Genomic DNA, 20,045 nt, shown 5'->3' on the forward strand with positions numbered 1-20,045 from the left:
ACAATATCAGATCAGTTGGGATATCCTAGGTCATCCAAACTGTCCTTGAGTTTAGATCCTAAAGACTAGGGGTGTAACGGTAACTTCTTTCATTATAAAAAGCTACGATTTGTAATCTATCATGTCCAGTAAGTCTTCTGAAAGTTCAATAAACAGTATCAGATCAGTCGAGATATCCTAGGTCATCCAAACTGTTCTTGAGTTTAGATCCTTAAGTCTGCGGATGTAACTGTAACTTCTTTCATTGCACAAAGCTACAATTTGTATTCAATCATGTCCAGTAAGTCTTCTGAAAGTTCAATAGACAGTATCAGATCAGTCGGAATATCCTAGGTCATCCAAACTGTTCTTGAGTTTAGATCCTAAAGTCTATGGGTGTAACGGTAACTTCTTTCATTAAACAAAGCTACGATTTGTAATCTACCATGTCCAGTCAGTATTCTGAAAGTTGAATAGACAGTATCAGATCAGTCGAGATATCCTAGGTCACCCAAACAGCTTTTGAGTTTAGATCCTTAAGTCTATGGGTGTAACGGTAACTGCATTCATTAAAGGTAAATAGACTGTATCAGATCAGTCGGGGTATCCAAGGTCATCCAAACTGTTCTTGAGTTTAGATCCTAAAGTCTACGGGTGTAACGGTAACTTCTTTCATTACACAAAGCTGCGATTTGTAATCTATCATGCCCTTGCTGTATTCTGAAAGTTCAATAGACAGTATCAGATCAGTCGGGATATCCTAGGTCATTCAAACTATTCTTGAGTTTGGATCCTAAAGTCTACGGGTGTAACGGTAACTTCTTTCATTATACAAAGCTACGATTGTAATCTATCATGTCCATTAAGTCTTCTGAAAATTCAATAGACAATATCAGATCAGTCGGGTACCCTAGGTCATCCAAACTGCTCTTCCCATGATCGCATAGTCGACGTAACCACCATTGACAATGTCAGTATTCACTAGCTAATATCTATCACATGTACATTGTTACCAGTTTTATTCAATAGAGCACAAGATCTAATCACTAGCTATCTGAAAACATATGATTTTTTTCTTAAATATTAGAAGGACTTCATTATATAACAGTTTGGACGACCGTGAATGTCCCAAAAGTTTATTACAAAAATGTAGACTTCAGATTGCTCCAGTAGCTGCGGTTGATTATGCAGCGTTACTCAATATAACAGATATGGATACTGTTACGAGTGTAGACCTGAAGTCCTGAACTCCAAGGTAGTTTGGCTGACCTGGAATATCCCTGTAGTGTCTCTAGATGACATTTGAGATTTCAAGAGCTTCGCGAATCCCAGCAGGTTATGGAATATTATAATTTATGGCAAAACACATAAATTTATTCTTGTAGATTTGAAGGACTTCATTATATAACAGTTTTGACAAACCTGAATGTCCCAAAGGGTTATAATAAAAATTAGACTTCAGATTGGTCCAGTAACCATGGATAAATATGCAACGTTACTCAGTATAACAGATATGGCTGTTGTTACGACTGTAGACCTGAAGTCCTGAACTCCAATGTAGTTTGGCTGACCTGGAATATCCCTGTAGTATCTCTGAATGCCATTTGAGATTTTAAGAGCTCCGCGGACCCCAGAAGATTATACAATACTATTATATATGGTGAAAACACACAAAATTGTTCTTTTAGTTTTGAAGGACTTTATTATAGAACAGATTGGACGACCCCAGATGTCCCAAAGGTTTATAATAAGCTAGTAGTCTTCAGGTTGTTCCAGTAACTGCAGTTGATTATGCAGCGTTTTTCAGTATAACAGATATGGATACTGTTACGAGTGTAGACCTGAAGTCCTGAACTCCAAGGTAGTTTGGCCGGAATATCCCTATAGTGTCTATAAATAACATAGTAGATGTCAAGAGCTTCACGGATCTCAGTAGGTTATGCAATGCTATTAATTGTAGCGAAAATACATAAAATTATTCTTGTAGATTTGAAGGACTTCACTATAGGACAGTTTGGAACACCTAGAACATCCCAGAATATAAAATACCTTTTGATATTCTTGACTACACTAAACCCACATCCAAATTTATCTTTAAGAACAACTGGTATGTCAATTATTTCGTTTTTGCAATTTTCATGGTGTTCAGGATGTTCTAGGTTATCAATGAAGTCCCAAATACGAATATCCCCATTTTTCACTAATAGAGGACTTAATTTGCAACAACTTTGCCGAAGACAGTATTCTGTTTTATCGAATGGGTGAATTTGTACAGTCGTTTCTATGTTGGGGTCATATATGACCCCTCCGGCTCCAAAAAGTTAATACTAGCTGCTCTAAAATTGCCTAATATTGTAAATCCTTAAAGAATTATGCCTTGTATTGCTTTTTTGAATAATTTCTGGTATTTTTGGTGTCCAAAGTTTTATAAGGATTCAAAATATAATCAAGTTTTGATTTTTTGTATGGGGATCCCAAGGGCTGGAAGTCTCTATAATATAGCTAAATCAATCAATCAATTTGTATAGGAAAATTTGGTGTTTTATTTATCTTGTACCGACTTTTCGAACCCTCTAAGCAGAATACCCTCTTCGAATGAGTGAAATTAGTTTCGTACCATTTAATTCCGCCCTAATTGCTTATCCTTTGACAGATACGCGTATTTCGACTACCACTTGTAATCTTTCTCAGTGTCAGTTATCCACTGAACAGTGGATAACTGACACTGGTATCAGTAGGTCGGCTCCAGAGGCGCGTTCTCCTCCATTTGGGAAGTTTGTGCCATATCTGTCAAAGGATAAGCAATTAGGGTGGGATTAAATGGTAAGAAACTGATTACATTCATTCTTTTATTTATGTTCGCATCGTACGCATCATGAGTGTCAATAGCGAATAAACATTACTCATCAGATCAGTAAATGTCTTCAAGTCGACTGAAAACATTCCACCGGCGTTGAGCGCGATTCCATCATTCACTTGAGCTAGCATCATTAGCGTATTCTTGTAAATGATCTTGCAATACCGTCGATCATCCTCTGAGATCAGCCCGTCCAACGAGTGGATCCAGTCGAGAGCGTAGACATATTGGCGTAGTTGGTTATTCTGGAATGAGGTGTCAAATGGATTGGAGTTTTATTTATTTTTTCTGTGGATATTGGATATTGAATGTTTGAATTACTTCATCATCCAGTTTCTGAAACATGGTACAAAAACAGTAGATTTCCGTCGTGTATTGTATCGATACGAGCAGTAATGGTAGTTGTTCGATCGATGGTTGCAGTATGAAAAGCCCTGTGTTAACGGTGATGATAATTGCTCCCACGACGAATAAGAAGAAAACATTTAAACTCACAATTCTCTTAAAAATTGTTAAGTGTCTGAAATAATGTTGAACATCTACATGAAACATGCGACAATACCCATTTTTTATTGCAATTACCTGATAAACTCGGAATGGTACGCTAGAACATACTTAAATTGCGAACTGAGTTCCGAAAGAAATTGTGTTTTCTGTTGTTGTGTCAGCTGATTCATGTCAGATGCTTGTAAGACGTGATTAACAGCCACATCTTCGTAAACATGCTTAAATTCATCTATGATTATTTTCAACTCAGTATGCAGGACAAGCAGCAGAGACAGTAATTGATTGGGGCTGTACCAAACTGTAATACACCAGGGAATATGTAACGATGCAGTTAAAACATTGATCGGAAAAGCAACGTTCTCGGGCAATCCGTCTAGCAAATATGGAATTCGAAAAACTTCTTCGCTATATCCAGTTGTCAGGGAATACGAACATGCATTTGTTATTGTTATTGGATAATACACTGCCAAGAACTTGTTTATTTTTTGATATGTGCTCTTTCGTAGCTGAAACGCACTGGCATTATCACGTTGAAAGGATTTTGTGTTTAGGAACGCTTTGAGCTTTAACAAATCAACGTGACTATATGCCAAACATAATCCGCGAACAACTGAAACTCCCATCACAACAATCATGTTTGTGATGGTGGTGAGCTCCAAAACATCCCTGTGAGAACGTTGCATTAAGCGAATCATTTGTATTGTGAAACCGAAATACTGGAGGCCATGCAGCACACTTAACACTACCCATAGGGCTTTGTAGACCCAATTCTTGGTTATGGGAGGTCGTTGAGCTGAAATTATCGAAGGGAAATTTAAAACCAAGATTGAGGCATTGATAAACGTTTCAATTTACCGAAAAACCAACATATTTTATCGACGAGACTAAAATAATCTGTATCAATATCGAAGTATAACAACCGCTTCCACAGGTGCCTAGCTTTTTTGTGCTCCATCTTGAAAATTGCTTTGAGCTTTGTGTGGACTTCAATGCATTCTAGTGTATATAAGATGCTAATCTAGTTTGCATAAATAATAAGGTTAGGACAAACGTTCATATCAGCATTAATTATTAATACTTTGTCCCCAATGCAAAATGTCAACTTCAACAGGTTAGTGGAAATGCTCAATTTCACTGAAAAAATATGAATTCTGAATACTCTACATTATAATTATACTTATAAATGACAATTAATTTATGGGTGTTCCGTATGCTTGAAACAGTTGTGCATTATGTACCAGTACAGATAATACACATTGGAACTTTATAGACTCCAATTACTGTGCGAAATCTTATTCTGAACGAGTAAAAACTCCTTGTGGTATTAATTTAGAAAATAGCTCATTCCAATGTTCATGTCAACTACAGTTGAAATGACCAACTAATTGGTCATTTAAAATAACTCTATTCAATAATTGGTTATTTATTTTGGTATTAACATTTTTAAAGCATCCAGACTAATGCGAAACCTTGGTCCAAAGTTTCGTTGAGTCTGCGTCCGGAACGTAAAATTTAACGGTACAAATAAATCAATAAACAATGTGCACTCAAATGAATAACGATCAGACATAAATTATTCATTATGTAACTCGATTATAGAACGGGCTGTTGCAGATATAATTATAAAGCAACTCCGTGATTACCATTTTATATCCTCACTGGTGCCTCATGGAAAAAGTCAAACGTTTCTAGAAGAATGACCGAGAGTTCAAAAATGATTTGCAGTTAATGGATTCTATGTGTTTGTAGTTTGGTATGATTAATGCACATTCAAATATGTAAACTGAGTTGAAATCTCGTACATTTATCTCTATAAACCCATTTCATTACACCGACCACCAGTAACTGATCGATTAAGCCTTAAAGTAGCATGATCATCCCTGAGCATTGAAGACTCAGTTTAGTGTCCTATCCAGATGCTGTGCTGGAGTTGAAACAGTACGTCAATTCAAAATCTTGTCGCCTAAAAGATCCTGATGCTTTTGAGCTGCGTAAGAGTAAACATTTGTAGGTTGACTGGTTTTAAATCATAACTGCGATGAACAGTTTCACCTGGACGTGCACCATTGGATTACAAGAAGACGTTTTCAAAATTCCTTACCTCATCGACAGATTGTCTAATACGACAAAGGAGAAGCTAAACTGGTGCCATTCCATGCTGTTTGTTCCGTGGTGTTACACGTTGTGTCCCGCACAGTTCATTTCACTGCTGAGCATATTGCATACCGAGCTATACTCTCTCAAATTTTATGCCAACACCTATGAAGAGAGTTCGTTGGGCAATATTAGGCTGGATTCATGGGCGAACGCGCTACAACGGACCAGATGTTCGCCATCCGCCACGTGTTGCAGAAATGCCGCGAATACAACGTGCCCACACATCACATGTACATCGATTTTACATCTGCGTATGATACAATCGATCGAGACCAGCTATGGCAGATTATGCACCAATACGAATTGCCGGATAAACTGACACGACACCAGCTGCCTGGTATCGCTGATGATATTGATATTATAATAGATCGCAAACTTGAGACGATGGCGGAAACGTACATCTGACTAAAGAATGAAGCCAGGTGAATCGGATTAGTCATTAATGTGCTGAAGTACATGATGGCAAAGTTCTCCTGGGAGAAATCACCGCGCCCGCCACTCCGAATTTCTATCGACGGTAATGAAATCGAGGCTGTTGAAGAGTTCGTGTACATGGGCTCACTAGTGACCGCCGACAACGACACCAGCAGACTAGCCAGCAGACTGGTACTACTACTTTGTGTAGTAAAAGACTATTACACCGTCTTCGACCTTACGGCCTCTACAGACTGAACAGTACAAACATTCGACAACGGACCACACATATATTTTAAAGACTATTACACCGTCTTCGACCTTACGGCCTCACGGTACAGTATTGTTCCGATTTTATCACGGCCCTTTTTAAAAATTCTTTTAAATATTCTACATAACCTATACGATTTTTCAATATTTTTCACGTTGCACAACGTGCCTTCAACATTCATCTTCAAGGAAATGGAAAACACTTGCTCTCAAATGTAACAGAAAATAACTGAAAAATAAAAGACTGACGCGTGGAGGCCGTGATAAAATCGGAACATCACTGTATAGTGGAATAAATGATTGAGTAATTACAATGTGCTATCCTATTTCAGAATTGAGGCGCCCAGATGCAAAGGGGTGTAAGTAACCATATCAAATAATTCTTCAGATTTCAAGCTTTAAAGATTATTTTTTAGATGATTCGAAAAATAACAATAAATCGTAGGAAATAAAATCGATTTCGAAACTCCATGCATTTTATATTGAACGAAAAATTGATGAAAAACTTCAAACCTCATTTATTCGAAAGTTGGATTTTTTCACTAACACCCCTTTGCTTTTAACCCCCTGAACTGCAAAACTCAATTAGATATTAATTGATTTCAATTATGTATAATGTAATATTTCATAATGTTGCTTATTTGGGACAGTCAATCAATAAATCAGTATAGTCAATGGATAGTTGAATCAAATAATATGAATGTGGTATCACAATTAATTTCATTTCAGTATTTAACATTTGTTATAAAAAAATATTCGCCCGTGTATTTCTTCCGTGTAATCTTGAACGTTGCAGGAAAACACCCCTTAACATCAAGCAATAGCAGCGCTGTATCAAGTTTGATCGAACTCTTCCTTTGTTTTATGATGATTCATATGGAACGGTATAGGTTTATATTTTCTATATAAACAGATGTCTGTCTCTAGTTTTACTAAATTCCAGTTGTGAAGTTCACTTTTAGCAAACGAATAGATAAATCAAATGTTTGTTGCGTACCAGCACACTGGATCAGCGAACCCCTTACCACAACAACTAGTAGTACTTCGAAAGTACTGACTCTCAAATATCAAACAACCAAAGCACACACGCAAGAAAACATTGTTTCACGTTCCATCGGAAACGGGCCTAAAATGCAAACCCATTGGTGATTCCCGGAAAAAGCCTGGTCCTATCACAATGTAACAGTATACATACAGTATCATCGTATCGTCCATGTTTACTCTGCTGCTCTCCAACAAACACCCTCACCGCGCGGCGGTGTTGGGTATGGCGCCGGCCGCGAGACCCGTCGTCCATCCATGCACCCGGTGCTGCTGCTAGGGTAAGGGAGGTATTTTGGACCGCTTTAGGAAGTGGATGAACAATCCAGCGAAAAAAAAGGTCCCTACTTCTAAATATGGATAATTTCAGTAGGCATTACGTAGAGCAACATGTTTCCTGTCGAAAAAGGCCAAACAGAACTCAAAATTGTTGTAAAAAATACAAGAAATATCAAAACTCCTGAAGGATCTTGGGCTTCTATTTTGGACCACCTGATTTTATTTTGGACCACCAAGTGCACATATTTTGGCCCACCAAATTAAACTTCTATTGATTGATAAAATGAAAGCCACCCCAGCAAAATTTAAACATAGTTAAAACTACGTCAAGTTTTCATCTTTTCCATTCATTTTTTGAGGCAGGGAACGTTTAAAAATTACGTAACAGTAGAAAAAGATGTAATTTTGCTGCTATTGCCAGTTTTTTACGCATTGTAGTATGATGTTTCATCAAAAATGTTACGCAAAACGTGTATTTACTAACTATTGCATGACGTAAGTCACCATGCATGAATTACGTAACGCTTCATAGGAAATGTGAAAGTCTAGTGATTTTGATAAATATAAAGGCGTTCCACACATATTGTCATGAGTGGAAAGGTCATAAAAAAAGTTCTTTGAATGATACGTAATTTGTCAAACATACCTACATTAGATAACACATTGTCTCAGTCATCAACTAATTGCCGAGAAGGACAACTTTTCTAAACTGGATGACTGAACACCTGAAAACTTCAACTTGTCGAAAAGTTGTTAGGGCACGAATCGAATCGAAACGAAATAACTTGGCGAAAAGTTGTTAGAACAAATCGAACCCACAACAATCTCATTGTGAAATGAACGTATAACAACCCAGATCACGGGAGGTCCCAACTTATTCTATTTATCTGCTTTCAGAGTACATTACATTGGCATGAATGTTTTCTCCCTTTAGAAGGAACTGGAGAGATGGATCTGACAGGTGGTCCAAAATATGTCCACATCTGATTATGTTGAACATATTTTGGCCATACCTCAAACCACCATTTCAGCGAATATTATCGCTCCACCGAGGTTAAGAACAGTTTATTTTGAGTTCTTACATGGCCCTAACTACATTCACATGAAATAAATATTTATTTGTAAAATTTAATACCTCTTCGAAGCCGACTACAAATTTGTCACCTCTTTTGTTTTTGGTGCTTTTCCGTGCGTTTCATTGGAAGTGAAAACATTTTCTCTATTTTTGATACTGAACAGCATATTTAACTGACATCCAAAATAAAGGTCATCACACAGTTGAATACTTTTCGTGTTCCAATAAAAATTTACCAAGATTTAGTAGAGATTATGTGATAAATATCATAAATCTCCCTAGGTGGGCCAAAATACCTGCCCGGTCCAAAATACCTCCACTACCCTACTTTGCAAACAAACAGTAGTTCACTGCACAGCCAGCGCACTACTGCACCGCTTATGCTGCATCACCATTTTACACGTCGCCGCAGTAGCGACGCCTACCAAGAGAACCCGCATCGCGTAAGTATCGTGAAATGGGGTAATAGTGATCATTTCAATAAAAATTCTAGCACAGATCTTGTCCGGGGATAGTTTCAGATAAGTAAGTCTCCTTTTTTTTCGGCATGCAAACCGAGGTAGATCCCATATTGATGAGATCAGCTGCTTGTTGGTTTTGAGCTAGTGAATGGCATCCTTAATATCCCTCAGGCAGGTACTTCGACAGTCCTCTAGAAAACGCACATAGAGCTCGCATGGTTTCGCTTGTTACGGTTCGCAATGAGGATGACGCCATCTCTTGTCAAGATTGTGGAGATTTCTCCTGGTTAACTTGATGATTTTGTGGCTATATCGGTCTCTTTCTACTCATAAGTATAAGGGAGTAGAGATCAAAGTAGATAATGAAATGATAGATATGATAGAATTCGCTAGGTAGCGAACAAGTGTGAAAATTTTATAGAAGGTGAAATTAGGCAAGTAGGCCATGTATTGAACGAATACATCGAATGCGTGAAACTTCTGCCGTGCGACCTGTGCTTTTAAACAGATCGGCTTGGTTGGTAGTCCATACCACCTTACCAAGACTGCATTGGCGTAGCTAGGGGGGGTTCCAGGGGTGCCTGGCACCCCCTAGAACAAATCTGGCACCCCCTAGATTTTTTTCTTGACAGTCACCTAAAATTTAAAATTTAACACAATAATTTTCCTTGGATACTTTCAGAAATGCCTTTGATTCTGCCAGGGATTTTTCTTAAGACTCATCCAGGAGATCCTCTAGAGTTTTCATTCATGGATTACTCTAGAAATTAATCATGACATTAGGGGCTGTCCATAAACCACGTGGTCATTTTTTTGGGACTTGTCAAACCACCCTCCCCGCCCCCCCCGCGTGGTCATTTGGCCATACAAAAAATTTTATTTGTCCATACAAAATGGTCATTGGCCGAACCCACCCCCTAATGACCACGTGGTTTATGGACAGCCCCTTACTCCTGGAACTCCCCTTGGCATTCTTCAAGAAATTCTAGCTGAAGAAATCCCAATATATATCTCTAGAGGATCCCCCAATCGAATTAATTTCGGGAATAGTTGGAATATCCAGAGAACTCGTAGGAGGTATTACTTGAAAAATCTCTAGTGAAATCCTATAGGGAAATTAATGTAATTAATTAGAAAGCACAGAATATTGCTAATTGACAAACTGAGAGATGGGTGGGATTCGAACCCACGACTCCGTATGGCTCGCAGTATGGCCATTTCTTTGCGAGTTCCTTCAGCATGTTTTTTTTAATTTCTGCGGTAGTTTGATTGGAATTTAATTTATTTAATCTCTTTGGATTTTTTTTTTATAATTTCAATGGCTATTCTTCTAAAATTATTTTAGCAATTTTTTCAGTTATTTTTTTTCAAATTTCTCAGGCAATTTTATCATGATTACTTTTGCAATTCCTTATGATTTAACTCTATTTATATCTATTGCTTCCGAAAATTGCTGAATTAGAAATTCAGAAATTCTAAGCTGGGCTTGCTTGAAGAAAATCCTATGAAATTCACGGAAAACTTCCCGACAAATTCTCAAAGAAATTTCTGGAAAAATTTTCATCCAAATTACCTTAGAACTTTCAAAGTAGTTGCAAAGGAATTCATATAAGAATAACCAGTGGAATTCCTGAAGAAAATATTAAGGCTTTTTGGAAAAAAATGGCTAAATCTAATCTCAAAATAAATTGCCGAAAAATTTTCACAAACAATAACAAAAAAATTTCGAAGACATTCTCAAAGAATTTTCCGAAATCATCAAAGGAATTCCTGAATAAAATTTTGAAAGAATTCTAAAAGTAATTGTCGTAGTATCACCGTGACTGAATTTTTAAAGAAACACCAAAGATTTTTTTCAAATAAATTCTCGAAGGAATCAATTTCTAAAGGAATTACTGAAGAAGTTTCCAAAGTAATAATCGAAGTTTCCAAAATTTACAAGGAAATTGCTGATAAAATTCCCAAATAAATTTTCAATGCAAGTAATATCGGAATTGCCGAAGGTATTCCAAAACTATCTGCTGCAGGAATTCCTTAAATAATTACTGAAGAAATCTAGAAGAAGTTTTGTAAAGAATTTTCATTAAAATTATAGAAGTGATTTATAAAAGAATTTCCGAAGAAGTTTTCGGAGGAATTAGCAAAGGAATACCGCATAGCATAGATAATGGAAGTCCAAAAAATCGACGAAAATCAAAAACAAAGTAGAATGATCTGTCGAAGACATTTCCAAAAAAAAAAAAAATGTGATGAAGTTCCCAGAGTGATTGTCGAATGAATAACCATAGGTTTTACTAAATGAATTTTAAAAAGAAAATATCAATAGAATTGCTGACATTAACAAAACAATGCTTGAAAGACTACTAAAAAATTGGCGAAGGAACTCCCGAAAAAAAATCAGAGGATTTGTCAATGAAATTAAAGCTAAATAAACTCGTAATGGAGCTGACGAAGAAATTTACAAAAGTTGCGTGAAAGGTGTTTAGTATTAACTTCTAAACATATTACCAAATAAATTCTTAAAGGTTTTGCCAAAGGAATTACTGAGAGATTTGCTAAAGAAGTCTTAATTGAAATAAATTGCAAAACTTTTTCCATGCCTTATACGCAATCAAGTTATCAAGTTCTCAAATCTCACATCAGTACATCGGTTTGGGTTTTCCAAATAAAAAAGCTGTTCTTTAAAATATAGCGTGTTTAATTTTCCGTTCTATTATTTTTCCGCGACGCAGTAGGGGAGACTGGGGAGACTTGATCCCTTTTACTTAATTTGCCTTTAACTTGCAGAAAAAACACAAAACTAGATCCATTTTTTATACAGAATGGCAGGTAAACATCTATTGCAAGTTTATACACAACAGAAGGACTTTAAATTATTGTTAAAGTTTTCAAAACTGTGTTTTTATGGAGGCATGTCTCATGATGTATTTTTTCAAAAATGGGTCAAAATTGATCCCCTTTTGAGCACATGGTTAATTTAAATGGAAAATAACTGCAGAAGCTTCCTATTCATTTTCTTTTCAAGTTTTCTTGCATTTTTGATGCATACGGAGTATTTGAAATTATAAGATTTCCTTAAATTGTTAAGGATATGCCGTATCTTGGAAATGGGGAGACTTGATCCCCCTTTTCATGGTTTGTACTAAAATAATAATTATCTGACACGTTTTATCACTGAATATACTAGAATTCCGAGTAAATAGAGGCTTCCAAATATAATTTTATTTTTCACATGTATAATGTGTGTGTAATCCTCGAGGGATGAAGTCTCCCCATGTCGCTGTTGTATACACTAAGCTACATTAATTGGAATATTTATATAACAGCCTTATTTGGACAAATACGTTTGATAGTACTTTATTTATACTATGTGCTGTGAAATTTTGACACGATTTGGTTCAATTTTTACAAAGTTATTGAGATTTTTCGGAATCGCCTAAAAGATTTCTGAAAGACTGAAAACAAACCATCAGCCATTAAAAATAATGCAATACACAATTAAAATCAATTGTAGCCAAAACATTGTCGTCTGTCCAGATGTCGTTTTGGAAAAAATATGCTAGAAGAAAACTGTTTTTGATTCCGAGACTATATGGGGGGAACAAGTCTCCCCAGGGATCAAGTCTCCTCAGTCTCCCCTATATCATTATACTGAGAAATTGAAGGTGGATCGGTATTTCATTTTATAAAAATAGCAAAATAACCTAGAAGCCACTGAAACTGGCACCCTCTAGGCACCCCCTAGGAAAAAATCCTAGATACGCCAATGCAAGACTGGCAAAAGTTTCAGGCACCCGACTGCCTATGTATTGTTCTGTTTTCATTCGATGTATTCGTTCAATACATGGCCTACTTGCCTAATTTCACCTTCTATAAAATTTTCACACTTATTCGCTACCTAGCGAATTCTATCATATCTATCATTTCATTATCCACTTTGATCTCTACTCCCTTATACTTATGAGAAGAAAGAGACCGATATAGCCACAAAATCATCAAGTTAATTATAGAATACGGTCGATAAATCAGTACATGATTTCTCCTGGAGCATCGTGGAGATTTCCCCAGGTATCTCGTAGAGGTTCAATTGGGAATCGCTTGAAGATTGCCCATGAATTTCGTTGAGATTTCCCTTAAAATCTCGTAGAATCTCTTGGAGATACTGTCTGCTCCTACCAGGAATTTCGTGGTGATTCCTCTTGCAATCTCGTGGAGATTCCATCTGTAATCTCGTGGGGATTCCCTTCGGAATATCGTAGAGAACCCCTTCGGAATCTTGTGGGGATTCTATCCGGAATCTTATAGAGCTTCCCCCTGGAATTTCATCTCGCGGAGATTTGGTCTGGAATCTCGTGAAAGTTCCCCCTGAAATCTCGTGGTGATTCCCCTTTAAATCGTGTGCAGATCCCCCTTGGAAGCTCGTGGAAATTCCTGCAGGAATATGGAAGCACTTACAAAGATGGTTTCGCATTTTTTTTCGGGACGGCAAGCGTTTACAGTTGATGGGTCGATCAGTTCAAGGTTTTTTTTGCTACTATACGCTAGTGAGTACGCAAATTTTGTAACTTATACATCTCAGAATCATGACTGCTTAGAAAAATGTTTTTTTTCGGCAAAGTTGTCAAATGTATTCAAAAACCCAATATATGAATCATGAATGTACAAAATTTCATTTAATTCGGTTCACTTAATCCTGCGATAAAACAGTAAAAAAACAGCAGTCAAAGGGGCTGTTCATAAACCACGTAGACCAAATTTTGACCATCTCAGACCCCCCTCCCCCATCGTAGACTTTTGTCTATACAAAAATTTTGAAATTTGTATGGAGCGTAGACTTTGGCCATGTAGGCCACGTAGCTACGAAGATGTAAGAACGTAGTGCCAATTAATTCATTGCCGATGAATGCCACCCCTGGAAATGCATATCTAACGTATAAGAGCTCATTAGAACGTTAGATCAAAACAAAAACTCCAACCCTTCATGATACATATCTGTATAACACAACATAATCTATCAAAAGATACAACTGTTTTAGATCAGTTGAAGCAGATCTAGAGCAAAACCGAAGACGTAAGAATGTAGATCCCTTCAATTCGAAGCATTTTACCGATGACTAAAACCTTCTAGGATGCATATGAAGAACACTAGAGCGCGTATTGAAAGATAAAACTTATCTTCAGCCGACCTAGATTTAAACCGAAGACGTTAGAATGTAGTTCCAACCGATTCGAAGCATTTTGCCGAAGACTAAAACCCTCCAGGATGCATATGGAGAACACTAGAGCGTCGTATTGAAAGATAAAACTTATCTAGAACTGTTTCAGCAGATTTAGATCAAAACAGAAGATGTAAGAATGTAGCACCAACCAATCAAAAGCAGTTTGTCGAAGACCCTAACCCTCTAGGATGCATACCAAGTTCACTAGAGTTTCGTATTGAATGATAAAACTTATCTAGATTAGTTTCAGCAAATCTTGATCAAAATCGAAGACGAAAGAATTGGTGCCAATCAATCCAAAGCAGTTTGTCGAAGACTGCAACCCTCTAAGATGCATATCGAGAACACTAAAGCATCGTATTGAAAGATACAACTTATCTAGATCAGTTTTAACAAATCTAGTTCAAAATCACAGACATAAAAGTGTAGCACCAATCAATCTAGGCAACTTTTATGAAGATCCTAACCCTCTAGGATGCTTGGCAAAAGCACTGGAGTGCTTGTTCGTCGAAAGCCACAATTCGTCGTAGCTAGGGATGTTCAAGATAGTTGCGAACATTTTGTATTACCTCTGCACTATGACTTATTAGCAGAAATCACGTTTAACAGGCATTTTTTGTTGTCACGACTTGAATTAGGCATGCAAATAAAAAAAAATCAGATTTTTTAAAAACGTTCTTCACTTACGCTATTCTGGAGGAAAAATGAGCATCGGTAGAAACATGAATTTTGTATAAAATAAAAGTATAATAGTTGGGTAGAGGATACCTGAAAGAAAATTGAAAATCGGTTCACAGGTGGCTGAAAACGAGCTGCTCAAAGTAAAAGTTTCCACTTTTTTCTGATCACGGCATTCCGAGTAAAGTTTTTTATCACGGCATTTGGAGTGATTATAAAATTCATACTTGCACAGCCCTATGCAACTATGTGTTGTCAAGTGGTGAGTTAATTTTCTGTTTGAGGACATCCAAGAACTTCCTTGAGTATAGATCATCGGATCTACCAACGTATTTAGTTGCCTCTAAGAGCTTTATGACTAAAGTTCAAACTCATGCAGCCACAGGTAGCTATCTATTGATAGGTGAGTGCAATGAATTTTTAAGGCTCAAATGAGAATCGCATAATATCCCAAAATAAAAAAAAAAACATTCTTTTCTCCAGAATGACGAAAAAGCAAACAATACCAGCGTGTTCGATTGTTATAATTGACTAAATAAATAATCGGACGTTTTCTTCGATTTGTGGATCATTTTTTTTTACTGCGTACACCCCTGTTTCTTCACTGGGACTTTTCGAATTATTTATGGGAAATTGTATAATTGTCTGCCCCTCTGAAACCTCCGTTCACTTGCGAGCCTCTGACGCCCCCTTAAACGCTCCTTGAAACCTCCTGGAACGCCCTGAAGTGCCTTAAAAATGCATTGAAACATCTTGAAACACCTGCCTAGAAACGCTTTGAAACACTTTGGAACACCTCTGAAACCCCCATGAAACCTCTGTGAAACTAGCCTGAGAACCTTCTAAAACACTTCTCAAACACCTTGAAATGCCCTGAAACGCATTGAAACTATTTGAAACGTCTTTGAAACCCCTCTGAAATCATCGTGAAGCTCACCTAAGCGCCTGTAAAGTCATTTAAAACTCCTCTGAAACCCCCATGAAGTTCACCTGAGAGCCTATGAAGCTCCCTGAAACCTCCTAAAGATGCCAAGCAGGCATTCCACTACTTGGAAACGATCAAACAATGAGCATGTTGAGCAAACAGGATTTCATCGGTCACTCCGAGTCGGGAGATTTTGGGAGCGGGACAATAATCAGAGCGAGTCGCCGCCAATCAAGTATCACTCTATCTTCCATGGAGTCAGCATACTTGATCCTCAGCGAAAGATGCCAGGAAGCTTTGTGGCTCCACCAACTGCTCCGTGACTTGGGAGAAGCGAAAAAATACGATTGAAGCAGGGATTTCAGAGAAGTTTCGGGGGTCTACAAAGGATCTTTGGGTTTCTGGGAAGTTTCAAGGTATTTTAGGTAGGATTTAGGGATGCTTAAGAAGAATTCAGCTGCAAAATGGTGAGTCGACAACCTGACCTGGGCAATGGGCATCCAACATAGCTCTGCTCCTCACACGTTCCTACCTCATGCTTCCACGGGTCAATCGATGACGGAAAATGTCAGCTGAGAGTTGTGTACTTAGCTGGTGGTGTGGAAGGGTTAAAGGTGTTTCAGAGGGATTTCTAAGAGGTTTCAGGGGGCTTCAGTGGGCTTCAAATAAGGTTTCATGGAGCTTGAGGGGTTTTCAAGTGATTTAGTCCTTTGAATATGGTATTTTCGTTTTTCTGGATGAAACCTCGCTGGTTCAGAACACGTTAATTGTAAAGGGCAGTTTTCTCGGTTGGGCTATTTTTTTTTCTTTTTCCTGTTGGGTACATTTTCCACTGCGATCTATTGTGGAATGTTGGGCTAATGTGATCCATCCGTCTCCAAAGCATAGCATAGCATAGCATAGCATAGCATGAATACATGCACAAATCTTGGATGGAGTTGCAAAGTTGAATATATCCATTGACATTGCTGATGTCGCTACTATCTACAATGTCATAGATTCACTCAGCTCCACACACCTGGCCAAGTCCTTGCAAGCATTTATAAATCCCTTCATCAACTTAGAAAGAGCCCAGAACTGAAGCAGCTTCCAATAGATGAAAGGATGTTGAAAATAGCGAATTTTCAACTTATATGCAGTTCTATAGCAAATATATACTGAAATAGAATTATTTATAAAGAAATAATAATGAAAAGATCTCACTAATTGTTGTGGGGTTTTTGTGGTTCAATGCCGATCATCTAATTGTCTTGATTAATGTTCTTCTCTACAAAGAACAACACAATACTCAGCTAAGAACACTAAACACCCGCGCATCTATTGTTTTGATTTTCACGCGAGACAATAGCGAACGCGATCGATTATGCTGCCATACTCACCCCTTACAGGAGCGATGCATGCACAGCAAAGAACAACACAATACTCGTGATACATCCGTCTCCAAAGGGTTAAAAAAAACGGTTCAAGCTGTTTCAGAGGACTTCAGTGGACTCCCAGCCAGCACACGATCGTATATGATGTAGAATAGGATGCTAAAGTGGAGGCGATATGCGTACACTTAAAACGCGAAAGAAGCATGTTAATGACTTCGTGTTGGCTGGGTTTCAGGTGCGCACATGACCTCAATTATTATGCTTCATAAGATCGCTTCTTGATATTGTAGATCCGATAAACTGTTCTCTAGTCGAAGGAGTCATTGATTTCATAAGCTGATAAAACAAATATGTATGCATAATAGTGAGGGTCATCGGACCCGTTTCCTCAGATCAAAGCTTTTTCGGTTCCGTTTCGGGTCCTGAGTATCTGTGCAAAATTTGAGCACGATCGGTTGCGGCTGCACTTTGCGCATTGCAATTGAAATTTGTATGGGATTTTGTATGGGAAAACACACTTTTTTGCAATTTAGTCATAAGTTGAAAAAGTTTGTCTGAAACGTTCTAACCGATACTATGAAATGATAGCCTAGGATGTTCTGAAAAACTTTGATGAAGACCGCAAAGCGATCCGATGCTTGTGAAAATAGTTATAACCAACAAACCGCATGCATGTGTTTGTGTTTTAACATGTAAAGCAATAACAATAGCAACAAAATCATGCTGTTTCGATAAGCAATGCCAACGCTATAACTTTTGTCATAAGCATCAGATCACTTCGCGGTCTTCGACAAAGTTTTTCAGGACACCCTAGGCTAGGTTTTAGAAAAATTCAAGCTTGTTATAAGAGAAATGTAAAAAAGTGTGATTTCCCATGTAAAACCCCATACAAACTTCAAACGCGATGCGCAAAACGTAGGCATAACCGATCGTGCCCAAATTTTGCACAGTTATTTGGGTCCTGAAATGGGACCTAAAAAGCTTGGATATGATGGAATATAATCATATTTTTCATTTTCCCATATAACGGATGACCCACTTTAATGCATAAGCATAAGTCAGTATAAACCTATCATAATATAACAAATCATCACTCATTACGTGTGACGGCCCGAGGACCTTTACTCAAGTTTTTGAGCACCCTTGAATAGTCCTGAGATCACCATGCTCTCTACCTCCTTCACAAACAACACCTTCAGTTCTACAATGCAACCAAATTCAATCTTAGTAATGTTAGGAAGCATTTATTAAATTTTTGAATTTTCAATGTGCCTCCTTTCTGCGGTAGCATGACAAAGGATTGCAACTAGGGCTGCGTTATTGTTATAGTGCTCTACTGCTCCACTGCCTGACAAGACAAACTGAGCCGTGCACAATGGACATCGTCGTCGGTTCGGTTTCGGCACGGTTGGTCTACGAACCTCTACACACGGGCGGGCATAGACCCAGCTAGTTGTGGTTTGCTGCAAACAAAACGGCCCCAACTTGCATGAATGAGTCCGGTCGATGTGGACGATGACGATGACGACGACGACGGCGACGCCCGTGCCAATCCAACGGACCCAAAACACTCGACGACCGAGCGACCGACGGACCAACCGACCGGCTCGGCAGCAGTGGACGGGCCCAACCTTCCCAACCCAACCAAAACTGCGGGGTTGATGCGTCCGAGCAGTGCTCCATAACGTTCAGTCTCGGACTTCTTGTACTGGCGGATGCTTCTCGTCGTAGTCGTCGTCGCCGTTTCTCATCTCTCCGTGGACGCCGTCGGATTCGGTTCATAATTTCGTCAGTCCGTAAAGGGGGAAGAAGCGAAAGAAAATAAAAATAAAAATAAACAAAATTTGCAGTTCCAATTCCCAAGCGTCAGCGATGCGCGCGCGGTAAAAGTTGACCTAATTGCGCTGAGCTGACGGTGAGTCGGAGCCGTTGCGCGACGTCCGTCGTTCTTCGTCGACGCTCCACGTCGTCGAGCCATTGCAGTCACTGATGCCCTCGGTCGTCGCGGTTGCGGCATCCCGTTTCCGCGTGCATACGAAATGTGCCGTTTGGCTACCGGCCCAACAACGCTAATAACTAACTGTACCAACAGTCAGTGGAAGGTGCTGAAATCATAGCTGAGAAAAATTGATGTAAATTTTAAAAATATAAATTATTGGGTGATTCAGTGAAGACGTGCAGAAGCAGAAGAAGAGACGCGAATTTGCGAATAATAGCTCAAATTATAGTGGTGAAGATGCCGGCGTCGATTATCGAATTTGCTTGCGTGGTGCGTTGGACTGAGCATGCATAGCTTAAGTGTAAGTACATTACTGCATCAATCAACGCACAGAGAGGTTCCCAAATATGACAGCTTTACGTTCCACATTGGGATAAAATTTGTAAATAAAAGAAAAATCGGGTTAAGTACGGTTCCAAGCCCAGGTTAAAATTTGTAGCAAAGTTACACGAAAAGAATGATTTCAGCTGTGATAACTGGTACTGATGCTATCAGTAAGTTGACTTTCTAAGAAACTTCCTCACTATTATTTTAGACATGTCATCTTAGTCTCACTAAGGAGACGTGAGATGTCTTGGAACAGATGAATATCGCTGGTGTTAAGGTTCTCTATAGTCGACAAGGGAGTCAAACCATGCTTATGGTTTCACAAAAAAATAGGTAATTCATTTGGTTCAACATCAAATTCATAATAACACTTAATCAACAATTTACCGCCATAATACTCGATTTGCAGCTGCAGCTCTCCAAGGTCGGTCACGCCCAACGCTCGCCAGATCACGCTCCACCTGGTCTGCCCATCGTGCTTTCT

General features: G+C 38.3%; 1 protein-coding gene across 1 annotated transcript; it reads right to left on the bottom strand.

Annotated features, from left to right (window-relative positions):
* Positions 1–2,533: 2,533 nt before the first annotated feature.
* LOC109433326 (putative odorant receptor 71a) lies at positions 2,534–3,547 on the bottom strand. Its single transcript, XM_029855384.2, has 3 exons — positions 3,419–3,547; positions 3,158–3,356; positions 2,534–3,081 (listed from the first exon to the last, which is right to left on the bottom strand). Exons 1-3 carry the CDS (start codon positions 3,511–3,513, stop codon positions 2,833–2,835), a joined length of 543 nt encoding a protein of 180 aa, XP_029711244.2. The 5' UTR covers positions 3,514–3,547; the 3' UTR covers positions 2,534–2,832.
* Between the last annotated feature and the right edge of the window lie 16,498 nt (positions 3,548–20,045).

This window comes from Aedes albopictus, chromosome 3 (assembly GCF_035046485.1).
Source record: "Aedes albopictus strain Foshan chromosome 3, AalbF5, whole genome shotgun sequence".
NCBI lineage: Eukaryota > Metazoa > Arthropoda > Insecta > Diptera > Culicidae > Aedes > Aedes albopictus.